Source organism: Hirundo rustica, chromosome 12 (assembly GCF_015227805.2).
Source record: "Hirundo rustica isolate bHirRus1 chromosome 12, bHirRus1.pri.v3, whole genome shotgun sequence".
Taxonomy (NCBI): Eukaryota; Metazoa; Chordata; class Aves; order Passeriformes; family Hirundinidae; genus Hirundo; species Hirundo rustica.
Window position 1 is genome coordinate 7,848,032 of NC_053461.1, and position 25,014 is coordinate 7,873,045.

The 25,014-nt window shown below is 40.8% G+C and overlaps 1 protein-coding gene across 3 annotated transcripts in view; it reads left to right on the plus strand.

The window, feature by feature from the left end:
* ATG7 (autophagy related 7) overlaps positions 1-25,014 on the plus strand; it is a 75,163-nt gene that overhangs the window by 18,951 nt on the left and 31,198 nt on the right. For 2 of the 3 annotated variants that reach the window (XM_040076259.2, XM_040076260.2), the window contains exon 18: positions 12,380-12,502. In XM_040076259.2, coding sequence (XP_039932193.1) covers positions 12,380-12,502 — 123 coding nt within the window. Of the gene's footprint in view, positions 1-5,451; positions 6,393-12,379; positions 12,503-25,014 lie in introns of those variants that run through there. The other variant, XM_040076261.2, reaches the window with a different exon arrangement.

Here is a 25,014-nt window from a genome sequence, read left to right on the forward strand (position 1 = left end):
TTGTCATTATCTTTCAGCTCTGTAGAAAGGAATGAGATTGGTATTATTTAAGAAATCCTTTCTGATGTCTGATGAATAAATCTTGCCAGCCTTCTGGAGTTTAATGTCTTTCCAAATAGGCAAAAACGGCAAAATTTCTGGTTTGTGATACAAAACAGACAAATAGTGAACAATTGAGGGGAAAAAAATGGCTTCTTACCATTTCTTTATTGAGCAGATTGTTCATTTTGCTGCTGGTGCTGCCAGTCCTGAGTCACCTCAGAGTTCCCAGCTGTTTCTTGGCTCTCTGGGGCAGCTCTTGCATTGTTTCTCTCTCCCGTGGCTTTGAAAAGTTCCCCCTGGCAAGTTTTTTTTCTGGCCGTGGGGTGCAACTTCCAGAAGTTTTCCCTGGGATATCTCAGCAGGGAGATTCAGAGGGTTTTTCACTCGTGCTTTGAGCTGCTTGGAGTGCCGTTAATTTATTTCCGCTCTCCTGTACCTTCAGACTGACTGCAGGAAGTTTTTTTTCTGTTCCTTTCACTCCTTCCAAGCAGCCTTCAAAAAATAATGGGGCACTGGCATCTTTTGGAGAACTTGCACAATATCTCCTTATCCAGTGTTCCTTTTCTTCCTCTGGGCTATCTGGGTACATCTGACAAGTCTTGAAGGATTCTTAATGTGCATTTTCTCTTCAAAAGTCGAAGCACCGAAGTTGGCTGTTTCTAAAAATAACAGCTGTTTTATCTGCCCTGTTGAAGAGCCAAAAGCTCAGCAGTAGCTAAGAGAGAATTTAAACTGTTAGAGCAGACTTTTTTCCTCCTTCTTTTTCTCTTATTTTCTCCTTATCTCCAATCCAGGAAACACTGATATGTAAAAACAATAAAAATGTACATCCACTCAGATAAATTCGATGCAGGGATCAATTTTTCCTTAGCAAATCATTTCCTCTTGGAGGTAATTTTAAGAGAGCCCCCTTTTACATAAACAGACTTGATGATTTAATAAAAACTGCCTTGGATTTTAGCAGCTGTGCTGTTCCCAGAGAGATCACTTTTCATGTGGTTTGGGGGTTGAATTACTTCTGTGCTGAAAAGGTTGCTCCGTTGGCTCACGGATTTCCTTACAGTAGAAACACAGCCTTTGTTTACTTTGCTAACTTTATTTATTAGCATAAGACTATGTCACCCTGCATTATGTGGAAATCTGATGCTGATTCTTTGAAATGACAAATCCAATTACGATTTAATTGTAGTCTGTACGTTGGTTTGTTGTGTGAGGGTTTGTTTGGTTTTTAATAAGTTGATTTCGTATTTCGTCCTGCTCTGTGTCAGAATTTCTGGAGATTCAGACTTTCAGCACAGATAGAATTGAGTTTGCTGGCATTGTGATCATTGTGTTTTTCTTTTGTCAGCATTCTTCCTGAGCTCTTGTCACTCTCTAACTCTTAAAGCACAGAACTAATGAATTAGGAATTTTAGGAGAATTCCAGTACATCCTGCAGCCATCCAGTCCAGCTGGAGGGCTCAGGAGAAGCTGCTAATGATCTGCATGTTTGGAGATTGGAGCCCTTTTCATTTTGACTCAGTCATTCCTTCATTTCTCTGCTTTTGAAGCTGCAGAGGCCAGACATGCAAGCAGCCAACTTTTCCCTACCCAGAATTATCCTGCCCAGGCCACGTGCCAGAGAAGCTTCTCACAGGCAATTGTTCAGGAATTTTGGGATGGTCGCAGCAGGAAACCAATCTATTTTTATTCTGGGCCAATTTTTCCTTGTATGATTCCCCCTCTGTCCTATTCTGGTTCTGCAGAAGCTGTGCTGGAATGTCAAATATCTCTGTCAGAGCTCAGGCCACTGAGAGAACAGCGAGAGCTCTTCTGGTGCCAAACTTGTTCTGGCACCACCAAGGGAAACTCCAGAGCTCTTTAGGATGGATATTTATTTGTAACAACTGCTGTACTTACAGGAGACAACGTTTAGCTTGTTACTGACTGGGCTAATTAATATGTATTTACCCTGTTGGGAGCAAAATGAGGCTGTTTGTTCGTTATATTACGGTGAGAAGCGTTGCAGTTCCTTGAGAAACAGATCTGACCCCTGCAGAAAACAGTTAAACTAAAAAAACCAGTCTGACTTCAAACTTTAACCTTGCAGTTAAAGCCTTAAATCATGGATGTTAAAATATGGTCGTATTTTAATGCAAAACTGCCAGTGTTCCTATTTTAATGAGGGCAATGAAAATTTCCTTTTATTGCTCCCCTTTACTTCTTGTGTATCACAGAACGAATGAGGAGACCCCACAGATCCAGGGTATAATGTCACGAAAGATAACTGCCACCAACCAAGCTGGATGTAAAGATGTAAACGCCCTCTGTTTTAACACGTAGCTCACATTTCTTCCAGAGTTAGGATTTAGCACCCATGTGCTGGAAATCTGACTTGTTTTCCTTAAAGAGATTTCTCTCCTTCCCCTACTACAGAAATTCTCATGTGTAATTACCCCCGCCTGAAGTTTATAAAAATCAGCCCGAGGATCTCTGCTCATTTTCAGCTTCTTTCCCAACTTTCTCCTCGGTGTGCTGGGAACTTGAGCTGCTGAAGTGGCTTTTTACCCACTGAGTTGATGCTGGATGTTTCTCAGTTCCGTTGCATGTTGCGAAGGGGCAGCCACTGGGATCGGGGATGGTACTGTTGGCATTAGGTTACAATTTCTGTTTTCAGTCGGGACATTCCCCTGCCTTTGCAGATGTTTTCCCTTTTTACCAGCTCAGGAATACATTAAACCCTTTTGCTGTGACATTTACTGAACGCTTGGGTTGCGTAAGTTATTTATGAGCGTTTCAGTTTTGAAATCTACCATCGTGGAGCCCCAGCAATGCTCTCATTGTTCTCCTCTGCTGACTGCTGTGCCTGCATTTTTATTTGGAATTGTTCTGATCACTTATGACAGCAATCTGCGAGATTCAGTCACTCGCTGATGTTTTTCAGTTGAGATAATTTTGATTTTGATTCCAGGTCCTTTAGATTTGCCCTGACTGCACTAAGATATTCCTATTTGCTTTCTCCCAGTAGCAGTGGATGATCTGTCACTGAAACTCCTTTAAATCTTTTTCTGTTACACATTTCTCAATTCGAGTGTTGTGTGGATGTAAAAGTCATGGGGGGAAAAGGCCTTGGTCTTTCCTGTGCTAAAAAAAATCTCTTGCAGAGCTTGCAGAAATGGTGAAGGAGATGGAAAGAAATGTTTGTCCTTCAGGAATGAACATTCAAAAATTTAAGAGAATGTTTTAAAAGAGTTGTTTCTGTAGCTGTGCTGGAACATGAATTCAGTGAAACTGAGCCCATTTATAACTTTCCTTATTTCCTGAATTTACGTATGTGAACGTTTGACAGGTCTCTCTACAGTGCAGCCTCTGCATTAATGTGGGAGCGATTTCATTGAGACTTGAAGAATGCCTCATTAACGTTAGTGTGGGACTTCTCTTAGAAATTAATAAAAATGAATTTTCCCATTGTTACATTTAAGTTTCAGAATAGTAGCGTTTAAGGGAAAGAAGAAACCTGCCATTGTTTAAGACAGTGGAATCACATTTCTGACAGGTTGGAGTTCTGTTGCATTTAAATTAAATTTTATGGGTTTTAAAGGGAGTTTTTTTGGGGGTTTTTTTCCCCTCAATATTTTCTTATTCTTCTAATTCAATTAAATTGTAACTACATTTAGGACAAAGTAAAGGACTATCAATAAGGAAAAAGACAGCATCACTGCAGTTTTCTGTTACTGACCTGTTCAATATCTACCTGTGCCTAGAATATGATTTTTAATCAGTTATATTAACAGCAACTGTGTGGTCTCATGTCATCTCTCTGAAGCTTTTACACCTTTCCTTTTCTGTCACTTAAAACTGAACTAAAATACTTTGCCTTGAAATATCTGCCTACAAGAGCTGCAAAAACAAACTTGGAGAACACTGGACCCGACTAAAATTCGGGAATATTCAATGTGTGGCGCTGGGATGATGATGATGATGATGATGGTGTCCGTTCCTCACACTGTAGGATTCCCTCTGGAACTCAAAAGATCCGTTTGTTTTGCTGGATATGAGCAGTTTGTAGCTGTAATTTTTTCCTTCCATAAGATTTCTGCATTTTTGCAGCCTAGCGCTTTCTGTTCCCAAGTTTATTGTTCAGTTATTCCAAGCATTCAGCGCATGTTCGTGGAGACACGGTATTTTTAATTATTTGTTTCTCATTTTAATTATCATTTATCATTTTAATTATTGTACTCGTCTTTCAGATGTTTTTCTGCATTTTCACTGCAGTCTTTGACAGGTGTCTGTCTGCCTTGATGCCCGTTTTCATAGACTTGGCTGATCATCAGCCTTGCTTTATTGGAAAGCTTTGCTGATATTTTTGAACAGTTTAAGCTAAGTTTAAGTTTGGCTTCTATTCAATTTGTCCACGTTTTTACAGTGCTGACATATCTGTCCTTACAGACTTGTTTGTTTTGTTTGAAATTGGAAGAGGGGAGGGCATTTGATTCAAGGGATGGTAAAACAGCAGAAACCAATGAAATACGGTTTTGAAGAAAGTGCTCTTGCTCCTGCAGTGCTGTTTTGCACAGGTATTGCAGCACATCCAGATCATAACACCCTCTGCTCTGAAGTACCCACAAAATGTGGATTTTTAAGCTGGAGCTGTGTGTTTGGGAGCCACTGAGCAGCTGCAGTTTCTCCCTGAGGCGGTGCCAGTTTTGGGTGCTCAGCGTGACAGATCTGCCTCCGTGCTGAAGTGCTGCTGGCAGGGGAGGGCTGCCTGCAATAAATGACTTTTCCTGGGCAGGACCCGGTCGTTGCTGCCTGCTGCCTGGCTCCAACCAACCCTGCAGAGCTGGGCCACTCCTGCCTTTGGAAAAGCCAAGTTTTGTGTAGGCAGCCAAAGCATCGTTCAGCACCAGGGAGTAAAATCATTCCTTCAGACACTGGGAAATGCCCTCCCAGCTTTAGGGGTTCTCTGCAGTCACTGGATGCTGCTCCTGGACTGTTCCTTCAAAAACTTTGGGATTAGGTAGCTGTGCACGTACAACACGAGATTCAGCCCCAAACTGTCCTTCCCGTGGGATGTGGCTGGGAAGGATGATGGTTTTCTGCCTCCCTGGACAACTGAGGGTGGCTGATGCCAGAAGGAGCTGGAGGCAAGCATGCCAGAGCTGCTGAGGAGCTCAGCAGCAGAAATTCTGGACAGGAAGCACAGTGGGGATAAATGAAGTTGTAAATATCCAAGTTGTAAATATCCATCCCGTAGAAAACGTGGAGTGAGCAGGGAGGGGACTGAAGGTCGCGTTCAGGGAGGCCAGGACACACGATCTGATGGTGCTGGCTACCAGAAACCCCCTTCTGTGCCTCTTCCTCAGTCTCTCAAATGGATTTTTTTGATCAATTTTCTTTCCTTTCATATCTCTGTGGTCCTGTTTTCAGGCTGGGAATGCTTTCAGCTTGTGTGCTGTGCAGTGCAACTTCCTTAGACTGCCTGGAATCTGGGGATGCCGTTACGTTTAAAATGAGCTGTGAGAAATATTCTAGAAAGGAAAGAGCGGGTAAAATCCAAACCCTGCGGTTTTATCTGTCTGATATTATCAGAGAAAATGGTTACTTGATGAAGCACATCGAGATTATTCCAGGAAATAATGCATGCATCTCCCAAGAACTAAATGTTGACAAGGCCGTGCTTAAACTGGCATTTCTTAAATTTCTAAGAACTCCACTTTCCGTCTTCTCGTTATTTGAAAGAAACAGAAAAATCCTGAGTTAAAAAAGATCCTGTTGAGATCTTTCAGAGCTGATTCTTCAGTGAATTAATTCTCCATTTTCTGCCCATTGCAATTCAAAATCAGGGTAGGAAACAGCAACAGGCAAAGCTCATTTGTATCACTCCCTTCCTACTCTGAATTAAAACAATAATCCCTTCCTTAAATGATTTTTCAGCGCATTGTACTTGGATTAGTTAAGGTTTTATACTGATTTGCTTTCATTTTTAATACTGGTTATGGGAAGGGAAGGAGAGAATTGTATATATGCAGAGGGTGATTTCACGATTTGGACACCAGCCCATCATTAGGTCATTCTTTACCTCGTGGTTTTTGGATTTCCAGTGTTTTCAGCGTGGTCAGTGCACACCTGGAGCTTCCTGCAGAGCTCTGTTCTTCAGACTTAATCACGTCTGAATGCGCAAGCTTTGGGTAATTTTGGTCATTTTTGGAGTATTATCTTTTTTCATATAATATTGTCAGACTCTCCTGTTCCAAACCCACGAATTGAGGCCCTGAAAAATCATTCCATGATCCTCACCAAAGTGTAATTTTATTGCCTTCTTTTTCATAGCTGTGCTACAGCAACGCCTTATTAGACTTCCCGTGACAACTTTTTAGGATCAGGTGGCAATAAAAACGGAGAACTTTGTGAAAAGGCAAAAGTCTGGGAATGAGGATTTTTTTGAGGGACACAGAATTATGGCTTTTGTGGTAAAAGTTTGAATATTAACTCGGTGGCTCAGTTTAAATTGCTGTTTTAACAGCAGGTACATAGAATTTTGAAGAGTGGAGCTGGCAAGACTTTTTCATGCCTGTCTTATTTTCCAAATGTGTCTTTTCAGCAGGTGAACTGTAATTTTCTATCCTTGCTGCATGGCCTGTGATAAGCAGGGAGTTAACAGCATGTAAAAATATATCCAGGCCTGTCCAATTTCTAAACAGAACCTTGAATTTTGGGATTTTTTGTGACTCTGAAATGTTTGCTGAAGTATCTGCCCCATTTAAAGGAGGGAATTGTTTAACTCGAGGAACTTTTCTGGGGGGTAAGTAACCCAGAAATCTTCTTTAGAGTAAATAATCCAGCTGGTAGCATTCATTCCTTATTTTATTTTTGCTGGAAAGTAAACAGCACTGGTTCAGATGCACTCCTCAGATGTGCAAACTACTTTGAAAAGGAGGGGGGGAGGGGGGGGGAAAAGCCAAACCAAATGTAAATGCTGGTAAAAAAAAAGTTTGAAATTGATGTGACAGAAATAAGACAAGAGCAAATTTTTGCATCAGTAGCCAGTTTCTTTGGGTTAGGAGCTTGTTTTTTGTGCTTTTGCTTAACCAGATATTAACTTTTCTGCTGTCAAGCAGTTCTGGAGCCAGATTCTCCTTCTGAATGTCTCTGTACCCAGCAGTTGAGACGACTTTGTGCAGAATGCTGTTAAAAAGAATACAACACTGAGGCTGCACATCTGTTTCTCATTTCAAAGCAACTCCTTTTACTCCAAGCCTGTATTTTTTTTTTTTCCCTTCTGCCATGAGATTTGGAGGAGTTTTAACTTCAGCAAACAAGCCACAATAAAAAGATTGCTCATGAGATGGGTTGCTGGGTATCATTTACTCAGAAAGCTTTGGCAATCCATGGGTTTGGTCCTCTTGTGATGATGTGCATCCACAGCTTGATTTGTTCTATTAAAATGCCATTGTGTAAAAAAAAAAACAACAACACAACAAAAAAACCAATTCTGGAGCTCTGGCTCTGTGAAATGGAGACTGAAATCAAGGTTGTGGCATCAACCTGAGAGATTTGAATGCCAGAAGAGGAAAATGTGGATTCTCCCGGCAGTGTTTGTAGCAGCCATGAAATTCAGAAGGGATTGATGTTTTCCAGCTCTCCTGAGCTCTGAAAAGTGACCTTCAGGTGAAGAAAAGATAAAAGTTCCTTAATAAATCCTTCCTGCTTCAGCTTGCCGGGCTGGATGCACGAATTATTTATTTCTGTTTCTTTTTATTGTGATTTTAAAGGGTCTTTTTTCTGCCTGGCAAGTGAATTGCTCCTCACTGAATGACTGGGTTTATTCCCTGAAGAAGTTCAGGTGGGATTTTGTACATCTGTGGTCAGATACTGACTGGTTTGAGATCAAGAATCACACAAATTGTAGCATCTCTCAAGTATTTTGCTCCTCAGGAGGATCACGGTGGGACAGAGGATGGTGGGGAATTGTTCAGAGATGCAAAAGCAAATTCATGCCAGCCTTGGGCCTTTGGGCTCTGCTGGACATGATTAAGTAGGAGAAATTTCCTTTCCATGCAACAACAAATTGGTCACTTATTAAATCTGGAAACATTTTTTAGAATTATTTCGTGTCCATTTGTTCTCCAGACTGGTTTTATTCCTGTGTGATTATTCCCTGTGTGGTCTCCTGGCACAGGAATCTGAGATTATTTTGCCTCATTCTTTTTACTTTCTGAGCAGTCAGTGACTGCTGAACAAATCTGTGCCCTGTTCCATTTATCAGCGAAATCTGCTACTGAATTTGGGTGGGAAAGGTTAGATGTGGGCAGTTTCATGGAGTTCCTCCCTTCTGTGGCACTGGAAAGTTTGAATCATCTCAGCTGGGAAATAGAGTCCCTGCGGGTGACAAAATGTTCACAGAATTCACAAAATGTTCTCCCAGTTACTGCCTGTATTAAAAGGATTTCGTTACAGGGGATATCTTCTTTAATGGTACCCGCTCAGGCAGCAGATGTGGAGCTGTAGGTGATTTTTGGGCTTTCTGATATGCCATTTGTTGCCTGGTATTCTGGATTGAAAACTACTTACCAAGTACTTCCATTCAGCAGGCTGTCCTCATTGTTAAAAGCAAGTCATTTTAATCAGCAAGTCCACTTTTTAATACAGCTTTTCAGGCTTCTGTGGTTACTGCTGGAAGAAAAAAAAATGTTCTTTGTTGTTGTTCTTTAGGTTAAGATCCGGTGGGCATGGTCAGATTTTTTTTTTTTTTTTAAGTAGTAGTTTAGTTAATAATTTAGTTAATAATCTAAATTAATAATTAATTATTAATGCCAAACTTGAATTTGGCATTGTGGTGCCATGGAAGGTCTCTGCCACACAGGGGGAAAATAAATGTTGAAATGTTTCCATAGCGATAGGTTGGTCATGTTAATGTGTACCCGTAACAAAAAAACCCAAAACAAAATGTAAAAATCTGCAACCTTATTAATATTTTATTAATATTAATACTTCAAAAGGCATTTAATGAGAGAATTCCTGGCATCGTCCTCGCTGAGGACAACACGAAGGGCACTTGGATTTCAGGGGAGCTGTTCCAGCTGCTCCACCCCAGGCACTGCAGGACCTTGGGGGCGTCAGGGAGGATCTGGGTGAGCTCCGTCACCACCCAGGGCTCCTCATGCTCAGCGCCCTGGCACTCTGGATTTGTGCACAGACTGAGGGAGCAGCACCTGGAAATTCTTAACTCCGTTGTATTTGATCTTCTTTTTGCCAGGGTCAGGATTAAATGCTCGAGACCGCATTTTATGTCCAGACTCAGATGGTTATTAATTCTTATCTGTATCACAGTCTCACAAACCGTGAGTTCTACAGCACTTCAAGCTAACAAAGTAAAAATGGCCCCCATGTCTCACTCTACAAGGCCTTTTAAGGATAAACTGTCCAACCAAGAAATGACACCTAAATTATTTTTACGTTTAACCCAATAACCAACCACCCGTGGCCCACAATGTGGATTTTTCAACCCAGTTACAAAATCCCACCCAGACCCATGAAGGAGAAGGTGAAAAAGAAGGACTAAATCTCCATCTTGCTTTATCTATCTATTACTATATTCTAAACCCTTAAACTCTGAGTTTTCCACCCTGTGATATCACACACTTCTATTCAAACTCCACACCCACAATCCCAGTGCTGTCACTCAATTTTGGGAGCCTTCTCCACAGCCTCAGGTCAATGCAGTGTTTGCTTGGGGCTCAGAGCCTGGCAGCACAGAAAGCCTGGAATCCTCAGTGCCCAGGGCTCCAGCATCACTCCAGGCTCAAATCCCAGTTTTTCAGAGCGAGGATTAGAGCAGAGTTTGCTGAATAACAAACCCAGCCAGGTTCAAGGGCTGCTTGATGGACGAGCTGTGTACAGAAAGGTTGCACTCAATTCCCTGCTCTGCTCATAATTTTTGCATGGCCCAAGGTGATTTACATCTTTTACTAAGTTTTAACCCTGGGAAGAGACCAAAATATCTCCCTCTTGTTGTCCCTGCACTTCTCTGAGGTGCTGTAAAAATTTAGATATATAGTGACTAAAATAATGAGACAGTGTTTTCTCCTCACAACCTTTTCTTTCAGCTGAGAACTACAAATGAAGTCATATTTTGATAAAGAGCTGTAGTGAAGATATTTTAGTACTGACTTAATTAATACTTTTAAGCAGTAAGTCATAAAAAGTGTACTGCTGCTTCTTTTTTCAGATCTTCCACTAAAGCAGGCTGCAAAACCAAGATGACAAACTACATCTAATAAAACCATACACGGGTAACTGCCCTTGGAACAAGAAACTGAGACCCAATTTTGCTTTTAAGTGCCATGCACTGATCCCAGTCAGTTTAAAGTAAGGCTGAGGTTCGCTGTGTGCAGGCTGGGTATGTTTTCAGTATGTCATGAGCTCTGATCTGTCCTACAGCACCAAAATTTGGGTTGTGATTCCCCCAAAAACCTTGGATAACCCTGCCAGGGTCAGGAATTCCCACAGGCAGGACTGGGAGCACGCTCTAGGGGTAGAAACTGGTGTGCTCCACAAAGCCAGATGCCAGAGACTGCTTCTCTGGGGTTATTTTAGTGGAATTTTGAAACCCAGAATTCTCATTAAATGTGTAAATCCACGGTGCAATCCCACGATATTTAGTGGATAATACTGAGAGGACACATCGCAGCTAAAATGCTGAAGTTGTTCAGTTCTCTGTATTGCACTGTGAACACTCACATGGCTTCATTCATCTCAGGAAGAAAAAACCCGAGAAAAAGACAAAGAAATGCTCCCAGTAATTTTTTTAAATCCCTTTTTAAATTCATGATTATGTTTATCAGCCATTGTACACACATCCCAAACCCCTATGGCAGATTAAAGCCTGAAGAACAATTTCTGTAGATTCAGGGAGAGAGGGTGAAGTGCTGATTTTGTTTATTGTAGAAGAACAAGTGTGGCCAAGAAGGTGCCAAACGTTTGATGGTCACCCACATCTGTCTTCCTTTCCATAGCTGTGTTTTGTCTCTGTTTGTGTTTTTTAAACCAAATTATGCATTAGATAGTTTTGCATGAAGAGCTGAGTGAGGATCCCAGTCTGTTCCTATCAACAAACTCAGAATCCTGGCAGCTAAATATAAATATGGTATTTAATGAGCTTGAATTCCTGTAGGACTCAGTGTAAAAAGCTCACAGGATGTGATTTGCTGAGAACTGTTGTTGGGCTGGGCAAGTTCCCACAGTTTTATCAATGAAGTGACTATTTGAGACCATTAGGAATTGTTAAATTAGGGAGGAGTAAGATTGTTGAGAGTCAGTTGTGATTTAATGAATTCTGATGGGAATATTTCTATTCTTGTGAAAATCCCGCCTCTTCTGGATCCAGGTGATCCTGGTCATCCTTCACATGTTCTGCTCCTTTCTAATTAAATTGGTGTGCCTTTGAGGTCCCTGTATAAATCCTGCTCTGCTCCTGTGCTGTAGCTCTGTAGGAAAAGTTGTTTCTGTAGGAAAAGTTGTTTGGAATGCGTCAAGCTCAGCTGCTTCATCTGTGCGAGCAGGGTATGAAATGATCAGAACTTGGAACAAAAATAAGGAAACAGTGGATACTGGGATTGCTCACGCAATTCCTGCCATTTTCTCACTGCCTGCTGTCACAGAAGGTGTCGAATTGTGTTCATGTTTGATATTTATCTTCTCTTCCCTCAATCTGCATCTCCCTGGGTTGAAATCAGCCTGGCAAATCCTCCCCTAAAGCCGAAATAAGACTTCTTCGTGGTCAGGGCTTGAAAGGAACGTAAACTAAAACCTCACAGTTCTTGTTGGAGACTGTAAGATTGTCCAAATAAAAGACAAACTGGGAAAATTAAAGCAGAAAAATAGAGCACGACACAAGAGCCTCAGAACCAGGAATCTCTGGGGACTGGGAGGATGTTGGCCTTGGACACCTACTCGGGGAGTTTTTCCAGGTTGTCCCAGCATGGTTCTTTCCCTCTGATACACTGGAACAGACTTCTACTGTGTTTCGTGGCACTCAAATGCTCCTTTCATGGCTTTGCAGCCAGGTTTTCCTTCTTGCCCTGTCATCTGTCTTGTTATAAGCTTAAAAATGTATTTAAAGCAGGAAATCTTAAACGCCACTTATCTTCCCTCGTGCTTCCAACCTTTCCTCACTGTAGAGATTGAGCTGGGGGAAATGATTGTTCTGTTCTCTGTCATTTTTGCCTCTTTGCAGTATCCAGTCGTTTTCTGAGTGTTCAGAAAGATCCTGCTTTTATTTTGTGAGCCCAATACGAGGACGAATCAGATTATGGGTATTATATTTGAAATACTTTTCTGTTTGTTTATTTGGCAGGTCCTGGACCAGTATGAACGAGAAGGGTTTAATTTCCTAGCTAAAGTTTTTAATTCTTCACATTCCTTCTTGGAAGACTTGACAGGTCTGACTTTATTACACCAGGAGACCCAGGCTGCTGAGGTAAGCAAATAAAATTGGGATGTTAATTAATCACGGGATCAAATGATAGAATTAAGCAGCGTTATTTGATTTCCAGAATGATTGACACAAAGATTTAGACATTCTCTTAAATTAATTGTAACTTTCTGTATCTGAGTCTTTAAATATTAACTTTTAAAGGAAACAGCTGACCTGGGTTATGTGGTGTGAAGAAATCAATTGCAATTTCAAGTCAATTAAAATGTAATTATGCCGCTTGATGTATCGTGATAAGGGGGGAACAATGCTGTTTTCTTGCCCAGTGAAAAAAAAAAAATGGAATTTGGGCAGAAATTGGGGTGTGTTTGATCTCATGGGCAGCAGCACTGGTGAAAACTCAATATTGAGTTGTGAGGCTGAGTTCCATAACAGGTGAAACAGGTATCTCCTAATGTTGTATTTAACAATGATTTGTGTTCCTTCCTCCCTCTGCCAACATCTCTGCCCTTCTGCACCATCATTTCATTTTGGCCCAGCTGTTTCCCAGGTGTGGCTCTGAGGCAGTGATTGTTCAGTCCCTGCAACCTGTGTAAGGGCTGGAGCTGCTGTTTCAGCTGCAAAGGGCTCCACAGTGTTTCTTAATACAGATTGGGGTGGATAATGATGACTTGGCTCTCTGTTTCACGTTTTAACCTTTAAAAAAATAATTGTAGCAGATGCTGGAAACATGAACTGTAAAATACCTAATGCATTCCGGAATCAGCACGGTCATACCTAGGAAAAAATTAAATACATGTATGAGAGGGATCCAGGAAGGGAAAACCAGCAGCCTTTAACACGTGCCACTCATTAACAGCAAGAATAATTAAAGTCTGATTGCCAGGCCTGACTTTTAGCGTCAAGGCTGCTAATGTAAAATGCAAAAACAATTAAAATTAGTATTGTATTATTTTGCAGGTATTAATCCCTTTTTTATTAATTTATATTTATCCCTTAATTAATCCCTTTTGCAGCCTCAGAACAGGTGTTAATGAAGTTTTAGATACTCTCTACAAAATGCAGAGTCTGGTGTGAGTTTACTGCAGCTTACTGAAGCTCAGAGTTTTGCTTAGAACCCAGAATTTGTGTCTTTTCAAAAATCCCGGGGTACTTCAGTGAGGTTTCTGCAGTGAAATCACTTCTCGGAGGTGGAAAATCTGACACACAAAAAGGATTTGCAGAGCCAATGCTCTCAAATCAGGCTAACTGCCATAAAGCCAGGGAGCCTGCTTGATTCTTCCCTGTAGGATTGCTGCATTTTGGGGGAAATTCATCTCTTTTAGCAGTTAACCAGTGGAACAGTCTTGATGAATCTGTGTTTATGAATGGCAAGGGCTGACAGGCAGATTATTTGTGGATTCTGGAGCGCTCTTGCTTGCTTTGGATTAAAAACCGGTTCTTTTGTTAGATTTTGCCACTGTTGGCTCTGGAAAGCAAAGAGGTTGTTTTGTGCTCCTCCACAAGTCACTCGGTTCATCATCTGGGGCAATTCTGAAGTTTTTTAGGAGCACAGGAGAGTGCCTTTAATAGCTTTTCTGTAGAATTTCTCTCCTATCTTGAGCTCATTTTCTCTTGTATTTCGAGCTCCTTTTTCTCACGCTGCAGCTGGGGAGTGTGAGGTCTGCAAAACGATTTCTTGGGTTTCTGGCTGCTTTTGGAGCTGCTCCTGGCAGAATGTATTCCCTAAAATAGAGCCATTAGATTTGCTGAGATTGGTGCTCCTTTCATTAGAGATACTCTCGTTACACTCCAAAGACTGCAGCAAAGGCAGTGAGAGGTTTCATCAGGTGTGCATGGCCTGGTTTGGGATGGGAATATTTCATTTTCCTGGCGAGAAGTCATCTGCTTTTCGCCGCTCAGACTCTTCAGAGAGATTTTGTGGATTATTGGTGCGTTTGGAGACCATAAAAATGGCTTCTGGTAACTGCAGATTTTCCTTTCCTCCTGTCTAGTAAAATCTATCCAGTGCTAGTCCAGAGCTATAAAGAAAATAGACTTGTAAAGTCAGATGTCATGCAACCTTATATTTACGCAGTAACATCATAATTGGGTTGTAATTCCATATATAAACCCCTGGTATTTCACTAATAAACCTGTATCTGATAGGGGAACTACTCAATCTCGTGCTTATTTTTAAAAGGTTCACTGGCAAAATGTGAATTCACTCAGAGCATTTCACTGAGCATTTTGCCAAGAGTGTTTTGTTGTGGTCAGAAAAACTGTCGTACTGCTCTTATGTTTCAATTATTTTCTGATAGTTTTTATTTTTAATGCACCTAAATGCTTAGCTGTTTTCATGATATAAGTGTAAAAGTGCTTTAATGAGAAATTTTTCCTGAGTTTTGAGTTTGCCCGAAAGGGAATCTGGATAAGCTGTGCGTGTCCTGTAGGAGTGACTGTTAAATACAATCTTTTTGGAGAGCCTGAATTCCCAGGAAAACTCCTCCCACATTATTAGCACCGAGTGTGTTTGCCCAGATTTAAGGAACACGATTTGCAGTGAGATATGGGAGACTTTTCACTCAGTGAAAATCTTTTTTTTTTTTTACTTGCACTGTTTCATCCCTATTCCAGGGCTGTGGCTGTTCACCAAAATATTTTCGTACTGATTGAGTGTGGTTCGAAGTTGATACAAACTGCAGGATTTTTAATCAACAGGACACCTATTTCTTCAACATGAGCTGCATCAGGAAATCAAAAATGTTCTCTGTGACTTCCTTAGCTTGACAATTAAGAAATAACAACACCAGCAAGCTTTCCTATCCCGTCTTGAACTGACAGTACATTTCAGGCATCTGCTCCTTCCACATCTGGCTTTAATTTAGGGTCTCTGGAACATTTGGGGCTGTTTTTTCCCCCAGTTCGATCTCTGTGTGCAGCTTGGGCAGCAGCCTGTGATGACACTGCTGGCTTGGAGAGCCAATGGGAGCTGTGGGAAACTCCCATGTCAGCACTCAGGCCCTGTTTCCACTGGACCCAGTTCATCTGGGGAGCTGCCCGAGCTGATGGAAGCTCTGAATTTCTGTTTTCCACATCACTTCTGGTTCCTTTCTGCGAAGCTCAACTTTTAAACTTGACCCTTGCTCGCCCTGCGGTCGAGTTTAATGGCTGGGCTTAAAATAGAGACAGCCTTAGCATCCTTGGGTTGTTAATCAGGGGCTGGAGGTGTGGGATTGGAGGCAGAAATGTGAATAATTTCCAGGTCAGAGCTTGGCTGGGCTGCCCAGGACTGTTTCAGATCAATGCATCCCTAAACCAAACTGGTTTGCTCCCCACATATTCCAGATTAACCCTGCAAAGGGTGCTGGGGTGTAACGATTAAATTTTTCTAATTCAGTCTAAAATTCCTAATTCAATCTAAAGTTTTCTCATCTGAAATCCCAGCTTTGCTGATATGCTCAACTCATTTCTCTCTGTAATCGTCTGTAATTCTCATTTCCCTCTGTAATAAGACACAAGTGTAAATACACTTTTCTTGCTTTAGATTTCAATTCCTGAATTGCTTGGATGCTTTACTGCATTTCCTGCTTTCATCAGGATGAAAGAAGATTATAAAACGCGCACCAGCAATAAAATTTTCACTTGGCTTTTCCGATTAAAAACAAGAAGGGGCAGAAGATGCAATCTAAGAGGGTCATAAAGAGCTTTGGGAAAAAAAAATCAAATCTGGAGCAGAGTTGCTATTTTTGAATGTGAATTTAAAGGTCAGGTATTGGTGCCAGCAGTCGTTATGTCTGTGTTATTTTATTTTACTTCAGTAATGCTGTATTTCACATTTCTGACTCTCACAAAAAGTGTGCTATCTGTAGTTTCTTGTAGTCAGTGAATGAGGCCTGAAATTTTGGTATTTCCAAGATCCCTTTCCTGTGCTGGTTTAGTGTATCCCAGACAATCCTTATTAATGAAAAAAAAAAATAATTCATGCTAGTAAAATACTCAGAAAAATACAAACAACCCCATTTTATCATTTCTGCACTTACCTGAGGTTTGTGCCTGACCATTTTTTCAATCATTTCTTGAGGAACAAGGCTTAGCTGTAGAATAAGCAGCTGGTATTTAAAAAGAGCTTTGTCCTTGTCCTAATTTGGAAGAAAATTCAGAATTTCCAATGTGCTTTGCTATTAAAAATATCCCGCTTGTTTCTGATTCTGCATTATATTATGCAGTGTATTTGATGCTGAAACAATAACATATGAATAGCCAAAAAAAAAAAAAACAACCAAACCCAAGCAAAACAGAAAAACCCAGCTACAACAATATTGTAACAGTAATTTCTGTAACTTGACAATTTTTCTCTGGTAGCCAAGTATTATTCATTATTTTATTTTATTTGGTGTTATGAAAACTTCCTAAAGAAATCATTACTGATGAGTAGCCCAAAATTAATATTTGAGACTTCTCTGTGACTGTGAGCTTTTTTTGTTTTCCTTCGTGTTTTTTAATCTGGTGCATTTCTGGAGGAATTCATTTTGACAGATTCAGGCCTGCCCTGGAATTTCTTTCTTAAGAGATTAAGAGATTAATTTGTTTTCTTTCAGGAGGTGGGCTGTTTATTTTTGAGTTTTCTCATGATGTCAATTAGTATCATAATTTTTCTTCATTCATCAAGCAATGCTTCCCAGCTCTTTGGATAATGGTTATATATATATATATATATATATTTTTATTTTTTTTTTTAATTATTTTTTTTTTCCTGCTGATGCCTTCTGCTGCTTTTGGAAGGGTTTAGAAATCCCTGTAAAGTGGTGCCTCTGTTTACTACCAAAACATGAACTCCCACCTTTCCCCTGATAGCTTCACTGATAATTTCAGTTATTATCATTAATTATATTCACATGATCTTCCTGGGGCTTACGTCAGCAGGTGATGTGCACAAATCCTCCTGTTTCATGAAATATCTGAATAAATGTGTGTTTGTCCTTTCAGGGCAGGGAGGGGCTTGTGCAGACATTTCTTTTTTTTGGAAGGGGGAAGGTCCAGTTATCATTTTCGTTTTGAAATGTCAAATATATGGGGAAAATAAAAACCCACTGGAAGAAATGGAATAATGCCATTTGGGTTAGCAACAGGTTTTGTTGGTTTATATATATATATATATATTTATGGATTTAACTGAATTGCTGAATTAGTGTCAAAACACTAATAGAGCTTAAATCTCTGTGTAGACTTTCACAGTCAATCTCCTGTAACTATGAAATGGAAAGTGCTACCAGGAATAAATTTATTCTCTCTTACAACTTTTTCTGTGAGGGGAAGAGGCTTTGCAAGACATAACCTGGACAAAACCTGCAGCAGCATTCGTGTGCACTTTGTGTTCTTCATGAAGCTTCCGCAGGCAGTGATTCCTGGCTGGTTTTTCTCTTTCTGAGCAGAATTGATCAGTGGAGGTGATCAATATCAGCCATTCTCTCTGTGCTTTCTGGGCTTTCCTCTTTTCATAATCTCCACCTCCAGGCCAATCACCGAGGCGCTGCTCTGCTGGTTTTGTGACTCATTTTAATTGCCCTCGTTAGATCAGCACCCAAACAAGGAGTATTTGAGCTGATGAGGTAATGTTTTGATTTGTGCCCTGGTAGTAAATGATGTTAAGTTGTATTTTATTGAAGATTTTAGAGTAATTTTAGCTAATGATGAGCACAGCACCTCAAAATTTTGAAGGGAGCTGCTAGACTGAAGCTGTAAAATCTTTATTTTGGGGAAGCAATTCTCTTTTAGAAAGAGTTTCAAGCTCTGTTGGCTATTCTTCCTCTGAAGGAAAAATCTCCAGTAAAGGAGAAATTATATAATTCAGGGATTAAATCTCTTCTCCAATGTACTTTGTCCCAAAGAAGAATGAATAGACTGTTCAAGATGCACTCTGTTATTCCCATATGAAGAATAAGAAATCACACAACACAAACACGCTGATGAACTTTTTTTAAATTCTAATTAAGACCATAAATTCTACGCTGTGCATCTCAGTCCAAGAGTATATGAGCCCTTGTAGATCATTCAAATTAACAAAAAAAAAAAAAAAAAAAAAAAGAAAGAGAAAGAGAGAGAGCAAAGTTTGCTGCTGGCCAAATCAGTGCAGATTCCAATACACACCAATTATTGTAGCCTCACCCAGAGGTGCTGTGAATGTCCCGAGGCAGGGCTGCCTCAGCACCCCCTCAAGTGTTAATTAAGTTACTTCGTTAGGGATCAATGTGCTCTGCTCATCTTGGAGCCTGTGAAGTGTTGACCACGAGAATATTTTCGTTGTTAGCCGTGTTTGCCTCCTCCTGACAGTCCAGATTTCCTCTGGGAACATCTCCTGAACTTCTCGGAGGGCATTTCTGTCCGAGCAAACCGTGCGGGCAATTATCACATCCCCCAAGTGCATTGGTGCTTTGTTATTGCCACCACCTGATTCACGCCACAAAACCTTTCTGCACAAGCTGCAGTGGCTCCTTTCCAGCCTTGGAACCGATTTTCCTGTAAATGGAGGTGGAACTAGGAAATGGTAATAAATGAAGTGGATAGAAATGGGAAGAGCTGCTGGAAAATCCTGTGGGTTTAGTACCAGCCTCTCTTTAATGCCAGCAGTTGCTAGTTCACAGAGGAAATGAAGCACCACAAATTTTAAGAACAGAACATCAATTTTAAGATGTGCTTCTGTGTGCAAATCTCATCCGGAAAACTGTTCGTTAGCAACTTCTCAGCTGAAATTTTCACCGTCACTCAGGGTTTCTTCCTTTGTCAACAGTGGAATTAATTTTACCAGTGCGAGCGTTTAAAGATTTGCATCCCTGCTGCTACTGAGTTTTGGTTGACACTAATTTATAAAACAGGCAGATTTGAGAGGCTTTAAAATTAATACTAACCTCTTAGTGGCCTGAACTCTCCTTCTGTTTGAATATTTTCCTGGTGTTTGCACTTTAGTGAACGTCTCCGCAAAGTGCTGGTGTTTCTTTCCCTCGCTGTAGTCCGGGTTCTCCTGAAGGTTCCTTTTTCCAACACTTTTTTTGGAACACATTAAAACTTGGCTTCCAGCTGAAATCGGCCATGCAACATAGCTGTTTTTATGGAATTGGCTAGAGGCCTGGAGAAACCACCTGATATCATAGGAGTGATAAAAATTAATGACCAATTCTGTAGTTAAAAGCCAGCTTTGATTCCAAGATGAGCCACTTTGTGCCTGAGAAGATAAGGACTGGCTCTCTCTTATCTCTTCAGTGATAATTTTTCCTTAGCAGTGACTTCTCTTGGTTGATTTAAGGTCAAATTAGTTGGAAAGTTAAATCTTGTACATTGTAAATTAAAGTTGTCCTTGACCTCATGAAGAGGCAACAAAAAAGTCGGCGTTGTTCTGCATGTAATAAAAAATTAGCCAAGAGAAAAGTGTCTCACTTGAAAAAAAAAAAAAAAGTTTTAGGATGAATTCCTGTTCTCTTGGTCTCTCAACCTTTAAAAGCCCCACTGTAGGTATTAAATAATGTGCTTCAAATGAGTGATGAGTTATTGCGTTTTGTGGTGTTGAGTCTGGGACACCAAAGCTTTTCCTACACAAGATATTTTCACAAAGCAAAAGCTGCTCGTGAGTTACTGAGTCTGTTATTTTTATTCAGGAAAACTTGTTATCCTGCAGGTGTGGTGATGATTTTTAGTCATTTAATTGTTACACAGCAACCTTAAAATAATGCAGTTTTTCTGGATAAATAGGAGTGGTTTAGGGAAATAGAAAATGCTAGACCTGGAAATCCAGCCACAGAATTTTGAAAAGTTAGGCTGAACTGCAGGTCCTGGTAGGAAGGAAATTCATGGCTCAAATGTAGGATTAGGGTCAGCTCCCCGAGCTGATTTGAAGTCTGTGTGCAGCAGTTCTGCTGCCATCTCTGTGCAGGAAGGTGTATGTGCAGATGTCTGATTACTGAAATGTAAAATATTGCAAAATGGCCATTTAATGGCACAGGACTCTCTAAGGCAAGAGGTGAATTGACTCCGCTCCAGTTAAAACACAAAAGTAAACAGAATAAAATTGCCCTAGTTGGAATGACCCTAAAGCTGGGAGATGATGGAAATAAATTTGGAGAACAACTCTATGCGTGCAAGTATATCACTACTTTGTCATCTGAAAATAAGGGTTCTGTTGAAGAACAATATGAACTCCTGTAATTGTAAAGTTACAATTTCCAGCCCACCAGGCAATGAATTTAATCCCCTGCAAGTCAAGTGTGAAATCCAGTAGGTTAATCAACAAATACAAAAAAATCCAAAAAAATTTCCAAAAATACAAATACAGGAAAAATCCGTGCTTAGGAAAGAGATGCAAACTGTGATTTAGGTGGAGATAACTACTTAGAGGCTTTTTTATTTATTTTTTGGGAACTCAAGAAAGTCAGTCACAGAAATGGAGAAGGGAGGCACAAGTAAACCTGTAAAGAATTAAGCAACCACTTTCCAGCCTCTAGGGGATAAGGGTTAAGAGATACAGTTTTAAAAGTCTTTATGTTGTTGAAAAGTTTATTTGTCTAGTGTCTACTGAGACAGCGTGCCAACAACAGCAAACCCAATGCAAGTTCGAAAGAGAAAACTCCTACTGGAAGAGAATATGAAGGCATAACAAAGCTGTTCAGAAATATTACAATGCAGCAGCTGGTTTTGCTAATGCTTCTTGGTTATTTAAAAAAAAAAAAATAATAATCATCTGAGTCCTAATTCCCTTTGTGTTCTCACTCTGAGTAGCTGCAGTGTGTGAAGTGAAGCTGGCCCGTGACTCATCCTCCCCACCAATGCTATTTCTTTGAATAGCCCTTGTAAAAACATGCATTTTGTGTTAGCTGTCTTAGCTGGCAATCCAGGAGGTTTTGTTTTTTTTTCCTCCCTGGGTGAGTGATTTATATGTGCTAATCTCTGGATCTGCCTTTGCCACACACGGTGTCTATGAAAACACTGCTGGTGCTGTACCTGGCATTGCCGTGCTCACCTTTCTGCAAGAGCAACTCAAGCGCTAAAACTCATTTAATCTCTTCCTCCACGGCAAGAGTCTTATATCTAATAAATCCTGATACCTTGGGCTTCTTGTCAGGGACGGGCAGTCATGAAACTGAGGCTGGATTTTAATTCGCACTAGATCTGAAAAGGGTAACGGGCAAAGAAGATGCAAATGCAAAATAAGATGTTATTTCCAGCCTTTGAAAGAAACTTCTTTGCATTTGCTGCTTTCTGGATTTAATCTTTATTTTAGTATTCGGATCGAATTGTTTAATGCATTTAATATGCAATTTAATATTGTTTAATTTGTGGGTTTATGCCTGCAGATTATGTTTGGCTTGCTCAACAAAGTAAAATCTTTGATTATAGCCAAACATGTTGATAAAGCTCAAGGAGCCGACTGTGGAAATTAGAGATGGTTATGGCAGGTTTGGGAAAAGGAATTAATGCTGTTAAATATCATTTTAGTTAAGTTGAGGCATGAAGGTCACAAAGTTTTCTGCTGAGTGAGGTTGAATTCAGGCAAGGTTTGTCAGTAGTGGCCTCCCTTTAAGTAATAGCTGCTGGAGGATGCTGCAGGAGTTTTCAGGACAGTACCAGAAAAAAGTCAGGGAAAATTGCTAGGATTTGAGCTCAGTTATGAAATAGAACAATGTTGCTTTCATTGAGAAATTTCTGAATTGAAGAATAAATGCTTTGGTCATTGTGTCCTTTGCATTCGAAGGCCAATGATAGTTCCCAGTTCTAGTATGAGGTCTGTGATCCTTCGTTCTAGTGATGTTTTTATTTTTTTATTCTTCTGTTTAAAAGCAAAGAAAAAGAACTTGTGGCAGAGAAAGCTTCCTATAGAATAGACTGGCTGTTTTGAATTGTTATTTTAGTGTGAAGGGATGAGGTAATAGAGCACAGCAATAACCAGCAAGCTGCACTCTGATTCCAGCAGCAACAACTCCACGGGCCTGATCTTTTTTTGGACTTTTTTTTTTTTTTATTTGAGAGGAAGGGGTGGCTCTGATTAGCATATCTGCTTCAGGAAGAGTATCAAGAGTTCTCTAATTTCATATTTAAATCTGGGATCTGATTAATACTTGAGGCATGCAGAGAGCTATAACATGAAGGCTGTTGTTACTATAGTGAGATGCTATTACAGACATCACAAGACTTGTTATACAAGGAAACATGATTACCTTGGATTAAAGGAGTTGCCAAAGGCTTGAAGGATTTATTGGTGCTGCTGCTTTGAGTTATATATAACTTCATTATTTTGTTGAAAACATTGAGATCTAGAATTAATGAAGCACGGTAAATGCTGCTGAAATGAGTCAGCAGGTTTGACAGCTTTGAACTGACACTGAGCCACTGATGAATTTTATGGGAGCGTTCTTTAGGTCTCCAGATTGCTGGATAATGCACAGAAAGGAATAAATCCAGCTTTTGCACAGAGAAATGAGGCTTAATGAGTGCAGTGAGGTGCAGCAGGGTGGATGTGATCAAGATCATATTTCTGAAATGATTTGTACTGCCTGAGCTCATGGGGGAGGAAATGGCCTGAGCTGCTGGGGACGGGCTGGAACAGTCTGGGAGCAGTGGGGATCTGCAGAGGTGGGAGCAGGACGGGTGACAGCAATGGTTGTGGGTGTGAGCATGGCAAGGGGAAATGGGGAACCGTGGCTTTAGGAACGAAGGGCTGAAATTGGCTTTATTTCCCTGCAAAACTTAGTCACAGGCAGTGTAACTAGAGGCGTAATGCAGATGTGAAACAGTTCTGTGGTGTGCTGGGATGCTGTAAGGTCTCTTCTGTGTGAACCAGGAGTTCAGGGCATCTCACACCCGCTGGATCATTTCATTCATCTCAGCTGGATAAAACTGGCAGCTCTTGACACTGCTTCCCTAGCCCAGCTCAGAGAGTGCTGTGACATCCAGAAATGCTTTCTAGACAGCTGCATTCCATTCCTTTCTGTGAAAGAGCAGTGCTGCAGAGACGTTTCAGAAGGATTATTGCTCAAACAGATGATTAATTGCAAATTATTTATTGCTCTCTGAAACTTTGCTCAGCGCTCATCATTTGCTCTCGATACCACCATGCAGAATTCGTGCTGTGGGAATTAATGTGAGTCTGAATGAGAAATGAGCCATAATCAATGATGAAAGGTTTTTAAGTTTTGAAATAAGTCTTACAACATCAATTCCTTACAAGCAATGCTATAAAGAGAAAATATGTAATGGCAGGAATTGTTCTTGAGCTCCCTTTGACTCTCCCCTCTGTAGTGTGACTCAGGAATTTAGTTATGTAAAAATATGACTAAGTCCCTTTTGCCTTTGAGATAGAGCCCTGGGTGAAATCCAGTATGAGATTGGATTTCAGTGAATTGGATAACTTATCTCAGTCTTTTAAACTTTGAATTTGGGACAGAACTACATCAAAAGCTGGAATAGCTTCCTCATCTAACTATTCCATGGCCGAGTGGGGTTCTTTTTTTTTTCTCTTCAGATAGTGTCTGATTACTAAATTAAGCTGTCAGCATTAATAAATAATTTCCCTGCAGAGCAAAACCTATAATTTTTCATAGCTGTTGTCTTTTGTACCTTTTGAAGTCTCTCTCTTGGGGCGGTGGAGCCCAGGGTGGGTAGAGCAGACAGCACAGAGGAATCCAGGTGCACATTGCAGTTTTGGGGGGGGGTGACAAGCTGAACACATTCCAGAGGATTTGCAGGAGCTGGGTGAACTCTGGGAGCACCTTGGGGTTATGGGGTTTACACAGTGAGGAGCCAAGTGAAAAAACCAAATGTAGGCGTTTTTGAGGAGCCTCACACACCGCGTGGTGTGATCCGTGTGAGGCTCACCAGGACACTCCTATTCCCAGGAAACACATGGGGAAGCGCAGAGGTCATCCCTGATCCTGCAGGAGCACGGCTCAGGGACCAAACCAGCCCATCCTGGTGCTGGAATGTGTTTTTCTCACCATTTGGAGGTAAATCAGAGCCTGCAGAGCCGGATGTGTGGAAAGGGTGTCGTGCTCTGAAGTGCTGGCTCACAGAGCCCTTTGTCCAAGTGGCCCTGGAATATTTTCCTTTAGGTCTTCTCATTCGGTGCTGTGAGGGGCATCTCAGAATCAAAACCTTCAAAGGCAAAGATCTGTTTGTTCTGCATGGCAAAGGGTTGGAGGGCAGAAGGGAAGAATGGAAATAATCTCTTGCCCTGATTATAAATCAGTGGCAATTAGGAGAAATCTGTTCGCCCACAAACCCCAGCAGCTGGGATTTCTCCAGCCCTGCAAGCCCTCAGCTCATTTTTCTCTCCATTTCCCACCCAAAGGTATTTTTAAAACTGAATGGAGACAGCTCTCATTCTTTATTGTGCTTATATTGACATAGTCACAGATGCTATTGCTATGCAAACCACGGGTATTATTTTTGCTCTTAAGTACTTTCCTGGTTTCCCTTTTGCTGTGACAATTTTGTCATTGCTGCTGGGAGCTGGAACTATTTCATTCATGGGCCACAAGTGTTTTCTGTTAAGCATTCAAAACCTCCCATCCTCCTATTGTGCTTTTCCAGTT